Source organism: Vulpes lagopus, chromosome 2 (genome assembly GCF_018345385.1).
Source record: "Vulpes lagopus strain Blue_001 chromosome 2, ASM1834538v1, whole genome shotgun sequence".
NCBI classification, from domain to species: domain Eukaryota; kingdom Metazoa; phylum Chordata; class Mammalia; order Carnivora; family Canidae; genus Vulpes; species Vulpes lagopus.
In genome coordinates, this window is record NC_054825.1 from 63721271 (window position 1) to 63739393 (window position 18123).

The window sequence follows — 18123 nt, forward strand, 5'->3', positions numbered from 1 at the left end:
TTGCATTTCCACAAGCAATGAGTGTGAGTTTCTGTTGCTTCTCATCCTCAACGATGTCCTGAATTTTGGCCATTCTAATAGGTATATAGTGGTATCTCTTTGATGTCTTAATTTCCATTTCCGTGATGCTATATGATATGGAGCATCTTTTCATATACTTATTTGCCATTTGTATATCTTCTTTTATGAAGTGTCTTTTAAGATCTTTGGTCTATTTTTAAAATCAGGTTGTTTGTTTCTTATTGTTGAATTTTAAGAGTTAGTCTATTTTAGATAATAATCCTTTATCAGATGTGTCTTTTGCAAATATTTTCTCCCAGTCCTTTACAAAGCAGAAATTTTTAATTTTAATGAAGCCCAACTTATTATTTATTTCATGAGCCATGCCTTTAGCGATGTATCTAAAAAGATATCAGCATACCCAAAGTCAACTAGATTTTCTCCTGTGTTATTTTCCAGGACTTATATGGTTTTGTGCTTTGCATTTTAGATTTGTGATCCATTTGAATTTAGTTTTCTGAAGTTGTAAGGTCTGCGTTCCATTTTTTTTTTTTGGGGGGAGGGGGTTGTTTGTGTGTTTGTTTTGCATGTGGATGTCCAGTTATTCTAGCACCATTAATTGAAAAGACCATTTTGGCTATATTATATTACCACTATCATGTTCTTTGTCAAACATCAGTTTACTGTATTTATGTGGATCTATTTCTGGCTTCTCTGTTCTGTCCCATTGATCTATTTGTTTATTCTTTGACCAATACCACAGTGTCTTGATTACTATAGTTTTATAGTAAACCCTGGAAGTCAGATAGTGTCTGTCCTCAAACTTTGTTCTTCAGGATTGTGTTGGCTAAAAGGAGACTTTTGTCTCTCCACATAAACTTTAGAGTCAGTATGTCAATATCTATAAAATAACTTGCTGGGATTTTGATTGGGATGACATTAAATCTGTAGATCAAGTTGGGAAGAACTGGCATCTTGACAACATTGAGTTTTCCTAATCATGAATGTGGAATACTTTTTACCTATTTAGTTCTTTGATTTTATTCACCAGAGTTTTGTAGTTCTCCTCATATAAATCTTGAGCATGTCTTGTTTCAATTTATACCTCAAAGTGAGGGGTTTTTAAGGTAAATAGTATTGTGTTTATAATTTCAAATTTCCCTTGTTCATTGCTGGTGGTAACTTTTTATATTGTGTGCTTAATGTATTATCCATAATTATACATCCATATATGCACATACTGTTCATATGTATGCCAGGCTGTTGTGTAGATGATGGAGATGAAACAATGAAAAAATAGACAGGTTGGAGCTTCCTGGGAAGAGAGAGAAAAATGTCATGTAGTAACTGTGCTGAGCACCGTTAATTGTTAATGAAAGGAGGGGAGAATCCCAAGCAGAGGGCACAGACTTTGAGAAGTCTTGTGCTGGAGAGAGTCTGGCAGTTTTGAAGAACTGAAGGCCAGTGGTGTTAGACCACAAAAAAGCAAGGGGTGGGGGTATGGGGAGAGATGAAGCTGGAGAGGTGGGCAGGGGCTGTGTCTCTGTAGACCAAGGCTTGGGTGGGGGTGTGGGGACTGGGGTAGAGGAGACAGTGGATGGTTACAACAGTCAATTTGAGAGACCTCTACGTAAGCTTCCCTTCCATCACCAGGTGCAAACAGGTGCCTTTCTCTCACAGCTCTCTCCTACATAGAAAGTATACACACACACTAGTGGGGAAGAACAAAACCACACTGAGATAGAGCCCAGGGCAGGGCCAAGCCCACTGTCCAGCTCTGGTCTCCCTTCACCATAGAGGTCTCACAAAGGGTGTCACTCATTCATGACTGGGCAAAAAGATCAATGTTCAGGTGTTTGTAGACTTTCAGCATTGTTCACAAAGATTGTAACCATAAATACAAATCTGTGACTGTCAAGCCACTCTATTATATGTATGTATATGTGTGTATATATATATATATATATATATATATATATATATAAATATTTATTGGACAAATATCATAAAATGTTGATGTTTTGCATCTTGCCTTTTTTTTTTTTTAAGATTTTATTTATTTATTCATGAGAGACACAGAGAGGCAAAGGGAGAAGCAGGTTCCCTGCGGGGAGTCCGATGTGGGACTCAATCCCAGGACCCCAGAATTACAACATGAGCGAAAGGCAGACACTCAACCACTGAGCCACCCAGGTGCTCCCAATTTGCCTTTTTTAAATTAACAGAATCTTTTCATGTCAGTGCATATAGACCTACTTTATTCTTTTTAGTATTCCATTGTATAGATGTACCTTAATCTGTTAATTATATATTACTATAGTTATATTAACCTTTTTATTAATGTAGATGTATATTAACCTTTGTGTCATTTCTAAATTTTTCACTTTTACAAACAATGCTGCAGAACAACTTTGGAAAAAAAAAAAAAAGAACAACTTTGGAAAGAATTATGTGTATTTTTTTATATCTCATGGGAAAAATATCTAAATACAGATTTTCTGAGTCATAGATATGCATATTTTATAAACTTTTGGTTTTATTTAAAAAGTAACACTTATAAAAATTGTGAAATATAGAAATACATACAGTACAAAATCAAAAGTTTGCCTTCTTCCCAGTTTGGTATGCATCCCTGAAATATATATTTTATGTTGTGAAAGAAATTACCAAGTTTCTCTCTAAAAACATTGCATCTTCTTATCTTCATCACTAATATATGAAAATACCTGATTGTCTACTTTCTTCCCAACCCATATTAACAACCCTTTCAATCTTTCAAATTCAGTACACAAAATTTTAAATTGTATCTTAAATTTGAATTTTTTTAAAGCATTAATGAGATTGGACATCTTTTCTTATGTTTAACTTTTTTTAATGGTGCTTCTGTGATTTGTGTATTTTTTTTAAGATTTTATTTATTTATTCGAGAGAGAGAGAGAGAAAAAGAGAGGCAGAGACACAGGCAGAGGGAGAAGCAGGCTCTATGCAAGGAGCCTGACTTGGGACCCGATCCTGAGACTCCAGGATCAAACCCTGGGCCGAAGGCAGGCGCCAAACCGGTGAGCCACCCAGTGATCCCCTGCCTATTTTCTTTTGCCTGTTTTGCTACTGGGTTGTTTATTTTTTCTTATTTAATTTATAAGAGTTCTTTATAATTAAGGAAATTAGTTTGTTACAAATTATTTTGGCCAGTTTGTATTTTGACTTTGTTTATGATGTATTTTGCCACCCAGAAGTTTTTAAATTTTCTGTAAACATTTTTTTTGGCTATCCTTTCTTCCAAATGTAGGGCCTAGGCCACCTTTTGTAGCTCCTTTTAACAGCTAAAATTCAGGTAAAAGGATACTTTAAAAAAAAAAAAAAAAAAGGAGGGGCTGATAGGATAAGGAGGTATCCTGGAGCCCAAGAGTAAACACTTCCGTTCAGAAGCAAGCCAACAGGATTTTTTTTCTTAGGTGACTCAACAGCCTATGAGGTGTCCTGCTCATTTGCCCTCAGACTTGGCTCACTACAGGGTCTCCCCTACACCCTGGCTCCTACCCTCTCCTTGCTCTTTACTCCCAGGTCTCTTATTTCCAGGGCCAAGAATCTCCCCTCTAGCTCCCATCATTCATGAGGCTGTATGACTCCCAGTCCCTCCAGCGCAAGCCCCATTTGTCTAATATGAATGACGTTTTGGAAGCAGTTATGTGTATATTAGATTAATCCTGTCTACAGACATGCATAATTGGGGGAGGGGAGAATAATTAATCACAAGCAGAAGTTGTACAAGATGTTCTTTCAATCAGGTTTAAAGAACTTCCAATTAGAACTAAGCTATTAGAAACATTGGTCACTTATTACTCTGCTTAAAAACCTTTAATGAATTCCAGTCTTCTGCAGTATAAAGGTCAAACTGCCTAGCATGGCATGTGAGTTCTTTCACATCCTGGTCTTAACCTATTTTTTTTCAGCCAGCCAAACACTATCCTGAGCACTTTGATTCCTTACATATTTATAACTATATTTGTTTTTTTTGTTTTTTTTTTTATAACTATATTTGTAACTGCCTAACAGGTATTGTTCTAGATTCAGGAATTAATGGTGTCCCCTTCTCTTAACAGGGGTTTCAGGCTAGATGGAGAGACACATAATCCCAGGGAAGCAAAGCAGGGTGGCCACAGGGTGGCCAGGGAGGACTTTTTTGAAAAGGGGACATCTAAACTGAGACCTGAGGTGTGAGATGGAACCAGCCTTAAGGAGAGTTCGGGATCAGGGGAGAATGCTTTGGGCAGTGGGCTCAGTAATAGCCTTTGAAGTAGAGTTTGGGGGTGTCCTAGGCTGACACAGTGAGAACTCAGAATTGAGAAGATGCTAGTGAGGTGATACTAAACCCAAGGGGGCAGGAACTAAAGCACACAGTGTGTTGTAGATATAGTAAAAGATTACAGATGAAGCACAATGAGGTCTTTAAATTTGGAGGTAGGATGGCATAGGGGTAGTGACAATACCATGTCATGGCCTTTAAACTTTATCTCATTTATCTGGGTAACTACTCTTTGATGTACATATTATTTTTATTGAAGTATAGTTAAAACACAATGTTACATTATTGGTTTCAGGTGTACAACATAGTGATTGGACAAGTCTACGTGTTATGCTATGCTCACCACAAGTGTAGCTACTATCTGTCACTCTACAGCCCAATTACAGTACCATCGACTATTGACATATGTATTATTAATAACCAGTTTTATGAATAAGGATCCTGAGAAAGGAAGTTGGATAATTTTCTCAAGGTGACGCCATTGCAAAGTGTTGGAGTCACTGCGTCTGTCTGACTCCAAAGCCCATGTTCTTAACCTTGACTCTGGATTCTACACTGTCTAATTGCTTTATTTTGTAAGTGAGAAAATTGAAATTCAAAGAGATTAAAAATATGTTAGAATGAGTAGGAGGATGTGAGGCACTGTTCAAAAAAAAATTGAACCTTTCCATCTGGAAGGATAAAGAATGAACTTTTTATCTAGTGAAAGCTCAGAAAGCTATGAAGCACATGAAGAGGGCAACGTGGACTTCTTCATTACATAAATAAGAACTCAGAGGCATTTTTTTGCAGCTTAAAGAAGTAGTTATAGGTAAAGAAAAAAGGAAGTACTTTTTACACAATGGGCAATAAATATATGAAGCTGATTATCCCAGATACAGATTGAAAGTAAAGTAAATTTAGAGTAACTTTTATGAAGGCTGTACAGTGAGTTAGCTAGACAAAACCTCTTTTGTATAAAGAGCACTAAAATACCAATGAAATTTTCTGTAATAAAAACTTAAATAAGAATATTAGGAAAAGTTAGAAAGGGGAAATTAACTCTGTATGATAAAAAATGAAAACAGTTTTAGGTGTGTGGTAATTTTGCAATATTCAAAAATTTTAGTTGTGTATTAAGAAATAAACTCATGGATTTTTTTTTAAGGATTTTATTTACTTATTCATGAGAGACACAGAGAGGCAAAGACATAGGCAGAGGGAGAAGCAGGCTCCCCAGGGGGAGCCTGATGCAGGACTCTGTCCCAGGACCCAGGGATCATGACCTGAGCCAAAGGCAGAGACACTCAACCACTGAGCCACCCAGGTACCCCTCATGAATGTGCTTTTTTTTTTTTTAAATTTATTTATTCATGAGAGGCACAGCCAGAGGGAGAAGCAGGTTCCATGTAGGGAGCCTGATGAGGAACTTGATTCTGGGACTCCAGGATCACGCCCTGGGCCAAAGGCAGACGCTAAACCGCTGAGCCACCCAGGGATCCCTGGATTTTTTTTAAATGAGAAGCAGTGGTTGTGGGGGGATAGAAGGAAAGAATATCCTTCCTCACTTACCGTAGACAGAAATTCTAATTGACAGGGAGATTCATCTCAGTCTTCTAGAAGGGTGTGGTCAAGTCAGTGCTAGGATACCAGCTTGACATCTGAGTAAAAGATTGAGGCACAACTTCTGTCAGAACTTCAGTTTGCCTGTGCTGCATTTATCTTTCAAAATATTCTCTCAGCATATACAGTTGAAGTAGTTTTTGCTCAAAAACAGATGTCCTTTATTTCATAAACTATGAGAGTTTTCTACCTAAAATCTAGCGAAAGTTGATTTTGATGTTTCTGTTATCCCTTTTGTCCTATCAGTTCTTCTCAGTCCTGTTGAGAACTCAAACCAGTCAGTTTGGATGGTCTTCTTTGTCAATTCAGTAATACTATTTCGCACCTTAGGGCTGTCACACTTGAGGGAAAAGAGTGTACTCTTGTTCTCTCTAGAAGTTTGGGCATTGTTGAGATAGTGCTTTATAACCTCAATATCTACTTTTTTCTGCTTCTTGGTTCTCTAGTAATTGTCTCATCATGCTGAAGGCGCAAGCATCACTTGTGCAACTCTCCTCTTCTTTTATTTTTTTATTTTTTATTTTATTTTATTTTTTAAATTTATGATAGTCACCGAAAGAGAGAGAGGCAAAGACATAGGCAGAGGGAGAGGCAGGCTCCATATACCGGGAGCCTGACGTGGGATTCAATCCCGGGTCTCCAGGATCGCGCCCTGGGCCAAAGGCAGGCGCCAAACCACTGCGCCACCCAGGGATCCCTCTCCTCTTCTTTTAGGGTAACTCTGGGGCCACCTGCCTCGTTGGTGTTTAGCATCCATTTAGTTGTGCTTTCTATATATCAAATGAACACTGCTGTCTTATATAATTAGCCTAACCTGTTGTATATGCATTTAAAAATATTAATGCTACAAAATGAAAATTGTAGGTTTTGTTTGAACAATTTTTATGGGGATTCTGTTGAACAAAGTCTACTCAAGCTACAGGCAGAGGGATAGGTAGTACGTAAGATATAAATGCGAACACATTTTATGAACCTTAGAAGCTCTTCATGTTTAAGCATGTTCTCTTCGTTTTTGAAGTATCCTCCTTTTGAGAAATGTTGTTTCATCTGGGCAAACCAGCTTGAATTTGAAGTGTGGATGACTGGGTTATTTTTTTCCACTCATGCTTGTAGTTGGGTAGCTAATTATTTTCAAATCTCTTTCTTGCTTCTGTCTTGACTGGCTTTCTACATAACATTCCAATCTGTGGAATCTCTGTGGCTCCTACAGACTCATCTGTTCATTTATTCATTCACTCAACAGACATCTTCTTGAGCATCTATCTGCTAACTATTGGGCCAGGAATGGAGGTGAAGCCAGTGGATAAATCACAGATCTGGTCCTCAAAGAAGTCTCAACTAGTTAAAGAGACGGGCATGTATAAATATAATAATAATGGAATGTGGCAAGTACATAGAGATAAAAACCAGGTATTGTGGATGGTCCAAGTGGGAGCTCCTGCCTTTACATGGTGGTCCTGGAAAGCTTCCTGGAGGTCATGACACTGAAATTGAGTTTTTAGAGTGGGTTGTTCATGAGAGACACCTAATTCTGGGAAATGAACAAGAGGTAGTGGAAGGGGAGGTGGGCGGGGGATTGGGGTTACTGGGTGATGGGCACTTGGTGGGATGAGCACTGGGTGTTATGCCATATGTTGGCAAATTGAACTCCAATAAAAAAATTAAAAAAAATAAAGTGGGTTGTTGTATTTTTAAAGGTATGCCTTATTCAAGAAAGGTTATAAAAGTTTCTTTTGACAAAGGTTTAATTATTAGAAGAAAAGGAAAAACATCAGAGACATAAAGTCAGAGGTATGGGTAAGAACAATGTATATAATAATGATCCGATATATTTACTCAGTTTTGAAATACACATTGTTTTTTCACATTAGGAATGCATTTTATCATTGATGGTGTCTTAGATTTGATGAAATAGGATGTTCATTTATTCAGTAGATGGTTGTTGGGTGTCTATTGCGGATCAGACACTATGTTTAGCCTTGGGTATCAGTTTTGAGCAAAATAAAGACAGTCCCTGCCCTCATAGACACCCAGTAATGCAAGACCTTAGGGGATTATATGAATGCTTTATCCTGAGTTATTAAGGGTTTTAAGCAAGGGTGAGACATTAGCAGATTTTTCCATTTCAAAACGACCACTCTAGGACAGCCTGGGTGGCTCAGCGGTTTAGCACTGCCTTCAGCCCAGGGCATGATCCTGGAGACCCAGGATCGAGTCCCATATTGGGCTCCCTGCATGGGGCCTGCTTCTCCCTCTGCCTGTGTCTCTGCCTTTCTCTCTGTCTCTGTGTGTCTCATGAATAAATAAATAAAATCTTAAAACAAACAAACAAACAAACAAAAACGACTACTCTGGCTGCTGAATTGGGAATGTGGGAGAGACTTGATAAGAGAGTATTTCTAGCATCAGAGTAAGATTATGATGCTAGGACTTGGGTGTTGGCAGTGGAGGTGGAGAGAGATGGATTGAAGTTAGTTGTATGTTAGAGGTAGGACTTAATGTTGGATTTGATGCAGGAGAGTGTAGGAGAATATCTGTTTTCTCCCAAGAGCATCTAACTAGCTGGGTAGAGATGCCTATTACTGAAATGTGAATACTACAGGAAGGACAGATTTAAAAGTATGTGGAAACAAAGACTTCTGTTTAGGGCTTGTTAAATTTAAATACCTATAAGACATCTAAATAGAAATCTTAGCTAGTTATATGGGTCTGTGGATTTGGAGTTCAATGGAAAGAACTGGGCTAGAAGATAGAAATATGGGAAAAAATTGTATTTAAACTCATGAAGGAATAAAAAAAAATAAACTCATGAAGGTGGGTGGAATACAGTATAAATATAAAAATGGTGATTTCTAATACTATTAATATTAATGAAGAAGATACCTGATATTTATTGCCTTCTATGTGCTAAACACTGTTCTGAATACTTTACATATATTAACAGATTTAATCCTTATGATATGGGACACCTAGGTGGCTCAGCAGTTAAGCGTCTGCCTTTTTGCCAGGGTGTGATCTTGGGGTCCGGGATCGAGCCTCCCAACAGGCTCCCTGCATGAAGCCTACTTCTCCCTCACCTGTATCCCTGCCTCTCTCTCTCTTGCTGTGTCTCTCATGAGTAAATCAATAAAAATGTTTTTAAAAAATCCTTATGATAACTCCAGTTAGTAGGTGTTATTGTTACGCTCATTGTCAGTGAGGCACAGGAACACCTCAGAGCTAGTAAACAGTAACATCCAAATAGTCTAGTCCTATAGCCTGAACCCTTAATACTATATTAGAAGAAAGAACAGAGCCAGCTCAGGGATCTGGGCAATTCCAATATTTAGAGGTAAGACAGAGAAGGTGGATCTGGCACAAGAGACTGAAAAGGAGTGATAGAGAATGATTTGAGGGAACCGTGAAGATGGGGTATCTCAGAAACCAGGCAAAAAAATGTTCCAGGTATGCGCTAAGGTCAGTGTCAAAAGCTGCTGAAAGGTGGGTGCTTAAAGGACACATAGGCATGAAGTGGTTGATGAGGATGGGGGAGGGGTTTCCCAGATTTGGGAAGTAAAAGAGATAGGGGAGAGCTGCATGGTGCTTGCAGTTGTTAGAGGCTGTAGGACAAGCCAGGAATGATGAGAGATGAGCCTGGAGAAGTTGGCAGGGGCTAGATTATGAAAGACCTGTAATGTGTCCCAAGTTAGCACCAGACCATGATCTTAGCCAGAGGTGTCTGTCCCCAAAGCTGGGAGCAAAACAAAGGGAGCCACCTGTTATAAATGGAGGGAACCTGCATACCGATGTCTACTTAACTATATTGTCTCATATAGTGTATATGCTGTCTGATTCCTTCAAAATTTATCTCTTTGAGACATTTTACTTGAGATTTAAAAATTATCCATGACTTCTTTCAGCACCAAATCATTTATCAAAATGATAGATGTTCTGTGTGGGAGGAAGACATCTCTCTATCCAGAGGCCTATACATATTTAACATGACCCTGTATACTAGTCTCTAAATTGGGAGCAAGTGTTGAAAATGGTAGGAAGGTGTGAGTTTTGCTTAATTGGGCAACTTTGGTCACAATCAGGAGAAAGTGATTTATTTGGATTACATTGATCTTATTCTTCCTTATACATTCTAAGCATCTTGAACTTCAGGATCATCTTGGGTTTGAATCCTGTCTCTGTTCTGTCACTTATTAGCTGAGTGACTTTGGGACCAGTTATTTAACCTCTCGCAGGCTGTTTATTGAATGAGGAACCTCTTTGATAACAATTTTAAAGAATATTGCAAGAATTAAGTAAAAGACAGGAAAGTGAAACAAAGCATAGCGAAATAAGGGCCTTGTGATGAAAATGATCAATATGTTTCCTTTCTTTGTTGGTGATTGTATTTTACTTTTGATTATTTTACTTATTTAAAATTTTAAAATTTATCCTCAAATACCATTAGCATATATAGTTATTTTTTCTTGATGCACGTATTAAGACTGCACTTGTAAAGTGAGACCTACTTCCAAAAATAATCTTTACAGAGATGTTAAAGAACTACAGTGTCTAAAAATATTCATTCCAAAGCTCTGCCATCTCATATAAAATTCTAGAAAAATAAGATTATTTAAGTTTTGCTCTTGATGGTAACAAAACATATCCAATAATTTGAAGAGTTCTTATTTTCTTCCTAAGTTTAAAATAATTTCAGTACCTGCTAGAAACTGACAAATTCAATTTACTTTTAAACCATGCACATTTCACAGCACATGCTGGGTAACTTCAAGAGTAACAAAAATAAAAAATCAGAAATCAACCGTATCATTTTGTTCATTTATAGAAGTAAGTGAAGCTGGAATCATTCACCTATTAAAATTTTAGTCTTTAGCATCCTCAGATGATTTTTTGCTATTATTTCCTAAACTTATTTTTGGCAGAGCCTCATTCTCTGGTCAGAGCCAGTTGGAATACTGCAGAATGGATGCCATGCTGATTACTGTGGCTTTGACACATTATCTTAGATGAGACATTCTTAAGTTTCACCTGATGACATGGATCAGTTTAATAGCTGTTTTGAGTATGATACCAAGAGGAACAGTTTTGGATGGAGGAGGGGAGTTTCTTCTTAATAAGATCTATATTAACAAGGGGGAAACATGGTAGAGTGGAAAGAACTTTGGCTTTTAGAATAAAGATTTGAATCATAGCTCTACCTACTATTAAGGTCTGAGCCTCAATATCTGTTAAAATGGGTTAGTAATGAGGTCATGGTGATGATTGGATGAAATTATAGATGTAAAATATCTAGGCCTCTACTGACAAAGAAAACATGCTCTCATTCCTTACAATCTTCATCAGGTTCCACAAAGCAAGGTTGGTGTTTGTCATTTCCCTCACCAACAGCATTGTTATGGAGCTCCAGCAGGGGCACAGAACATGTTTGCCCTTCACTTCCAGTCCTACCCAGGATGCACCGTGTGTTCACCCCCGGCCCATCTCTTCTCTTTCCTGCCATTTTAGTGTGACCCCTTATCCTGCTGTAATGCTCTGGTTTACCTTTCTTCCTGTCTGTTTCCCCCACTTTGTTGCTCCAGCAGATGGCTGGTGGAAGCGGTGGTCACAATACTTCCTTCACCTTCTGAGTGAGGAATCTGTGGTAGCGTTGGGAGTGCAGAGGTCTGTTCTAGAATTGAGGAGTAGCTTCCACTTTAAACATATGAATCATGAAGGGATGGAGGCATGAGTTTGTGTGATGGGGAAGAAGAAAGAATATTTCATTACTCTTTTACTCCCTACACGCCTGACTCCTTGCTTTCTATCATCACATTGTGATTTCCTATGTAACTCAACCATCTAATGTTGCTCGCATTTTTCTCTATTTCTGGAACTTATAGACCCTTCTAGAAGATTTTGAGACCTTTTGCTAGTATTTCTTTTAGTCTACCGTCTAGGGTACAATGTCTGCACATTGTGATTTCCTATGTAACTCAACCATCTAATGTTGCTCGCATTTTTCTCTATTTCTGGAACTTATAGACCCTTCTAGAAGATTTTGAGACCTTTTGCTAGTATTTCTTTTAGTCTACCGTCTAGGGTACAATGTCTGAGGCCAAGAACATTCTTATAACAAAGGTTCATTCACAAATTATTATAGGCAGGCCCTGTGTTAAGTGCTGAAGAGACAAGGATAAAGAAAACATATTCCTACCTCCAAGGAGCTCACGGTTGCTGAAGCGATATTAGGCACGCAAAGTTTTCATTTAGTGGGATAAGAATTCTAGTGAAGATTGTATGAAGTAATGGGGACATTGAGAATGGAGTGCCGAAGGTGAGGAACGGCTTTTAAGAGGAGGTGGGTGGTACTTTAACACTGACATGAAGGATAAATAGGAGTTTGCTGGCTGAAAAAGGGAGGGATTGTGTTTCAGATCTATATATATATTTCCACCATCTGGAACACAATCTATATGCATAATATACATATATGTAATATATGTATATATGTGCATGTGTGTGTATGTACACATATGTATATATGTGCATTATGTGCTTTAGGGTAGTAGCACTTGATTTTTTTTTTTTATACCAAAACATACCCTAAAGGTTATATGAGTTACTTAGTAACCATGTAAGTATCAATGTTAGTATAGAATTCAGAGGAGGGGCTGTTGATAATTCAGGATTTTTCTCCTGCTTCAGTTCATATCCTAGGAGGACACTTATTATTTGTCATAGCCTTGTTTAAATTGTCACATAAAGCATTCATTTTTGTAGACATTCAGGAACCAAGGCAGATCCTATGTTGTCAGGCTGCTTATGGTTTAAATGGGGGAGCTAGGAAAGATGTGCACATGTGCTGTCTGAGAAGTGAGTAATGTATGTGGGAGTTTGGGAGAGGGGAGAGAATCACATGGGTCAGATTTTTTTGGGTTCTAGGGACTGATCATTTGCTCTATTAGTGCTGTCAGTCTTATTCTCAAAGTGTCTGACGCTTCAGAAAAACTGCTCTTGGGGCCCACACCTCAGAATTCCTTGACTGACAAAGTGCAAGTTAGCGAAATTTCTAGTGAGTCATCTGCATTAATCAGGAACCTCTTGAGTGTTGCAAGAGGACATAAAAAGAAAGATGACTGGTGCCTCTTTACATTTGCAGGGATAGGCGTAATCCCTAAGAAGGTAGGAGGGCCATGCTAGGCTGAGCTGGCACTGCCTGTGCCCCTCGTTGAAAGTGCCAGTGCAGGCATGTCCCCCAAACCCACCTTTCCAGTGCTTTTCTATTGGACTCTGTCAGTATTTCCTCCTCATTGCCAGGCAGGCCCTACTAAACTGTACTACAGAAGGACAGATGGTTTGTATTTTCCTTGTAAGCTATTATGCAGCTTAAATCTGTGCTAGCATTATTTACTCAGATTTTGCCTATCATCATAAAATTTAGCCCATCTCTGTTTTGTCCTTACTCACCTTTCTAATGAGGTGTTCCTTTGAATTGTCATAAATCTTCTTTGATATGTTTACCTTTTAATATTATCTCTTTTAAGCCTCTTAATCTTTTCTTCATCTCCTATAGTTTTTTGGCTTTGGTTACAGTACCTCAGGTCCTAAATTTTTGCTTTCCCTTCTCCTATTGGTTCCTACAGCAATGTTTACTCTGCCTACTACTTCAAGGATCTCTCTTGGTCTCTGACTCCTGTCCCATCTCAACTGTGTTTTGTGGCCTCAGGAAAAATCCTGAGGTAGGCCTCTGAAGTTTGCCTCTGCTGCTTCTCCTCCCAGTTCTCCCATCTTTTTTCCTTACCTTGTCCTACCTCTGTCTTAAATTACATCAGCACAAATGTGCTGCTCATCAACCATGGGCAAGGACCTTGACCAACCTTATAGAGGATTCCAAAATGGCCTTAAGGAGTATGTAACCTGGTGTGGGAGGTAGATAGATCCATAAATAACTAAAATAAGGTCTGAGGTATTATAAATGAGATTTTTGAGGGACAAAATTAGAGTAGTGTGAGTAGGAGAAGGGAATGAGGAGCCTTGCAGGAGAGTCTCACCATCTACTAGCTAGTGATGACACAGCAGAGTTGCATGACATGGACCCCTCCCTTGTCTTGCTGGGAGCTGTGTCCAGTCTGATTCACTTTGGCTAGGGTTATCTTTTTCCTAACTGCTTCTGTTTTCCCAGGAAATCCTGAACAGACTTAGTGGGTATGTGTGTCCACTCCTATTTCTGATTCTGTCTGACTCTTGCTGTCGTGTTCCATTTCCAGGTTTCTCATAAGATCTTGGGGCCTTGTCTTCCCGCTGCAGTCTTCTGGCAGTCTCTCGCCACTGGCTGTGGCTGGACAAGTTCAGTCCTATTTCTCAGGGCTGCTATGTGTATCCTTACTGGGGGCCTAGGGAAGAAGTAGAAGGTAGGGTTGGAGGTGACAGAGGCAATAAGAAGGGGGCATTGTCAGGTTGGAATTTCTCTCGTTTTCAGCAACTAAGGCATATATGTATATGCCTTGTGTGTGTGTGTGTGTGTGTGTGTGTGTGTATGTATATATATATATATTATATTTATGTATATAAGTTGCTGGGAAAAAATATTTATTTATTTCCCAGACTGACCCAGTTCCAGTATAGTTGTTTTTGCAGAGTCACCAATCTCCTCGGTTAAGATGGAAAAGAACCATAAAAAGACAATGGTAATAATAGACCGAGTTCTGACCTATTTCTCCTTGGATACTTTCCCAAGAGATAGAGATAGGATAATGGGGAATTTGGTTATCAGGGTGATGTTTGATGTTTAAATATCTTGCCCGTGGTGAGTGTTAAGGGCCTTGGCCTCCCTGTACTATCTCTAAGTGTTGCTAGCTCTTGGAAATCTAGCCTTTGGCAAAGTATGCACTCAAAGTGTTTCCAAAACACTTGTGGAAACCTGAGCCAGAACTTGGTATTGACAAATAACAGGAAGGTGTTTCTTTCTAGGTTTAGTTGAAAATACCCTCATATTTAGAGCAGGTCAGTCATGCTTCTGCAAATTCACTTGAACCCATTTTGCTTTTTGTGCTTTCATCGTCAAGATGATAGGTCACTTCATGTCTCTGAATCTCATATATTGCATATCTCTCCTGGAACCAGTCAGTCCTTCCAGAGAAAGTTATATAAATACTGGTTTTCTAAAGTGAGCTTCAGAGTACACAGCCGCTGGTACACAGAAATGTTTCTTGAATGAGTAAAATTTTAGTAACCTTTAGTAAAGGTTTAGTAACCTCTGGTAAATTTAGTAACAGCTATTACTTAGCTAATGGACTGTGCATCTGGGACAAAAGTTATAAAACAAATTTCTGTAGCATATTTGACATAGCATTAGTAATCATTTTTTATGGAATATACACTTGGTAACAGTCTCAACCTGTATGCATATATTGATTTATGCTTTTCACAAGGTTTCTTTGTATGAAAGCCCTTGAGATGATCTAAATGAGTACTGCTATAATCCCCATTTTACAGATGCCTGAAATAAAGGCTAAGATGCCAGTATGGTACTCCTGGGAATTAGACTTTATAACATAGTTTAGGGATCCCTGGGTGGCACAGCGGTTTGGCGCCTGCCTTTGGCCCAGGGTGTGATCCTGGAGACCCGGGATCGAATCCCACATCGGGCTCCCGGTGCATGGAGCCTGTTTCTCCCTCTGCCTCTCTCTCTCTCTGTGACTATCATAAATAAAAAAAAAATTAAAAAAAAAAAGATTATTTATAAAAAAAAAATAACATAGTTTAGTACTCTCTCTTTCTTTGCAAACTGTTCAGACAAGTTTTTATAAATCTAATAATAAGAGAAAAGTAAAGAAATCACAAGTTTTCTTTACCATACAAATTCTATTCAATTTAAGAAGATACCCTTTATTTTGAGATTCTTCCATTAAATACTAAGTGCCCTGCTGTGAAGCAGCTATGTACATAGACACTTGATGTAGTATTGAACAAAGCAGACATGGAACTTTATTCAAATAGAGGAGGAGAAATAAAAAAAGAAATAAATAAACAAGCAATCATAGAACAGTGAGTAAGTACAGGTAATAATAAGAGCTTGAAGAAAATAAAATAGAGAAAGGCTGGTGGTGGTGATATTTTTATATGTGATATACTCCTGAAAATGAGCTTCAAGGTTTAATGTACATAAAGAGAGATTCCTTCCTGAGGAATCCAAGCAATCATAAAACATTTCTTCAAGAGTTTGGTGTTTGGAGGACTCATTCATGTTAATGTATATTTTTCTTTTTCTTCAAAATTGACCCAAAGTCTCAAATTGGCTTAAGTCCAGAGAATGTCTAGTTGAGGCTAAAGATTTGCTGGTTCACGAAGCCCAGATGATTGATTACCATACTTCTTTCATGATATTAAGGCTCTGAGAACCAAACTTACTGCTAATCAGATATACCATTTCACTCTTTATATAATAATGAAGGCAAAATACTAGACAACATTGCTTTCTTAATTTTTTTTCAATTGGCAGCAGAGCTTTCTTCAAAGGAAATTCCAGATGCCCAGTCTATAAAACAGCTGTGGCTCCAAGTCACAAGCTTACTCTCCTCTTTTCCACACCTTAATGGTCCCTAAGGAATACTTGAGAAGTCACCAAGTCTTTGCAGAACACAGGATGAAAACCACAACCAAAGATTCAAATTGTAAATCCTGCCATAAAAAGAGAGCTATGTTGTTGAAGCTGGCAGAGCCACTAATACCAGAGCTTCACATTCATGTTTTGACATTTTTAAAAGTTCAACATTCAGTGAAAAAATAGATTTATTTGTACATTTTTACTTAAAATTACATTTTCAGGTAGCATTTACTGTAAAGCAAATTCAAACTTTAATTGTAGCTGTTTATTCAGAGTAACTTTTTTCCTCCAATTTTTTTGAGATATAATTGACATACAGCACTATATAAGTTTAAGGTGTAAAATAGAATGATTTGACTTATATGCAGTATAAAATTATTACCACAGTACAGAGCATATTTTTAATTTATTTATCGTCAACTGAATTTTATTTATTTTATTTTTACATTTTTTAATTTAAATTCAGTTTGCCAACACATAGTATAACACCCAGTGCTCATCCCATCAAGTGCTCTCTTCAGTGCCCATCACCCAGGTAACGGGCAGAGCATATTTTAATTTAATTTAATTTAATTAATTTATTTTTTTATGATAGGCACACAGAGAGAGAGGCAGAGACACAGGCAAAGGGAGAAGCAGGCTCCATGCACCGGGAGCCCCACATGGGACTCGATCCCGGGTCTCCAGGATCACGCCCTGGGCCAAAGGCAGGTGCTAAACTGCTGCGCCACCCAGGGATCCCCAGAGCATATTTTTTAAATAATATGGGCATGATGGTACTACTGGGACTAAAGTACTTTTCAACTACTAATTTAAAAGTTAAATTTCAGGGCACCTCGGTGACTTGGTTGGGCGTCTGCCTTCGGCTCTGGTCATGATCATGGGGTCCTGGGATCGTGCATCGGGGTCCCTGCTCAGTAGGGAGCCTGCCTCTTCCCCTCCCTCTCCCTCTGCCATTCCCACCACTTGTACTCTCGCTCTTTCTAGCTCTCTGTCAAATAAATAAAATCATAATAAACAAATAAAGAAATATTAAATTTAATTTTGGCCAAGATTTATTCTTTTGTAAATTGTTTCATTATAAATAAGTTCATAATGTTTATAGATTGTTATAAAGTAATTGATTTGCTAGTTTAATTTTTTTTCTGTTTGTCTTCTAGTTTGCCAGAGTTTGGATACCTGATCCTGAGGAAGTTTGGAAGTCAGCAGAGCTGCTCAAAGATTATAAACCAGGAGATAAAGTCCTCCTGCTTCACCTTGAGGAAGGAAAGGTAAAAATTTTGCTTTCATTTGTTATCATTCACATAAAGTGAAGGGAATTCAAAAGTGTGAGTTTGCTGTGGCATAGCTGACTTCAGCTGGAAGTTACATTTTGAACTAATCTAATATTTATACTTAAATTTAAAAAAAGTAGCAAAATAGTAAATTCAATTTTCTACGCCAGTGGGTTAATGAAAATGGCAGAACTTTAAAAATCCATTATTGTGGTCTATGAATTTATTATGATTAGGTTTAGATTCATTTCTATTCCTCCCAAAGATATACCTGTTTATTTTGTTTAGGCTAGCATTAATTTTGTAGTGACTAAGAAAACATTGCTTAACGAGCCAGTCTGAGATTTGATACTTGCTGGACC

The 18123-nt window shown here is 38.1% G+C and overlaps 1 protein-coding gene across 7 annotated transcripts in view; it reads left to right on the forward strand.

Annotated features, from left to right (window-relative positions):
- MYO5A (myosin VA) overlaps window positions 1-18123 on the forward strand; it is a 198999-nt gene that overhangs the window by 46482 nt on the left and 134394 nt on the right. For all 7 annotated transcript variants that reach the window (XM_041743414.1, XM_041743415.1, XM_041743416.1 and 4 more), the window contains exon 2: window positions 17648-17758. In XM_041743414.1, coding sequence (XP_041599348.1) covers window positions 17648-17758 — 111 coding nt within the window. The remainder of the gene's footprint in view (window positions 1-17647; window positions 17759-18123) is intronic.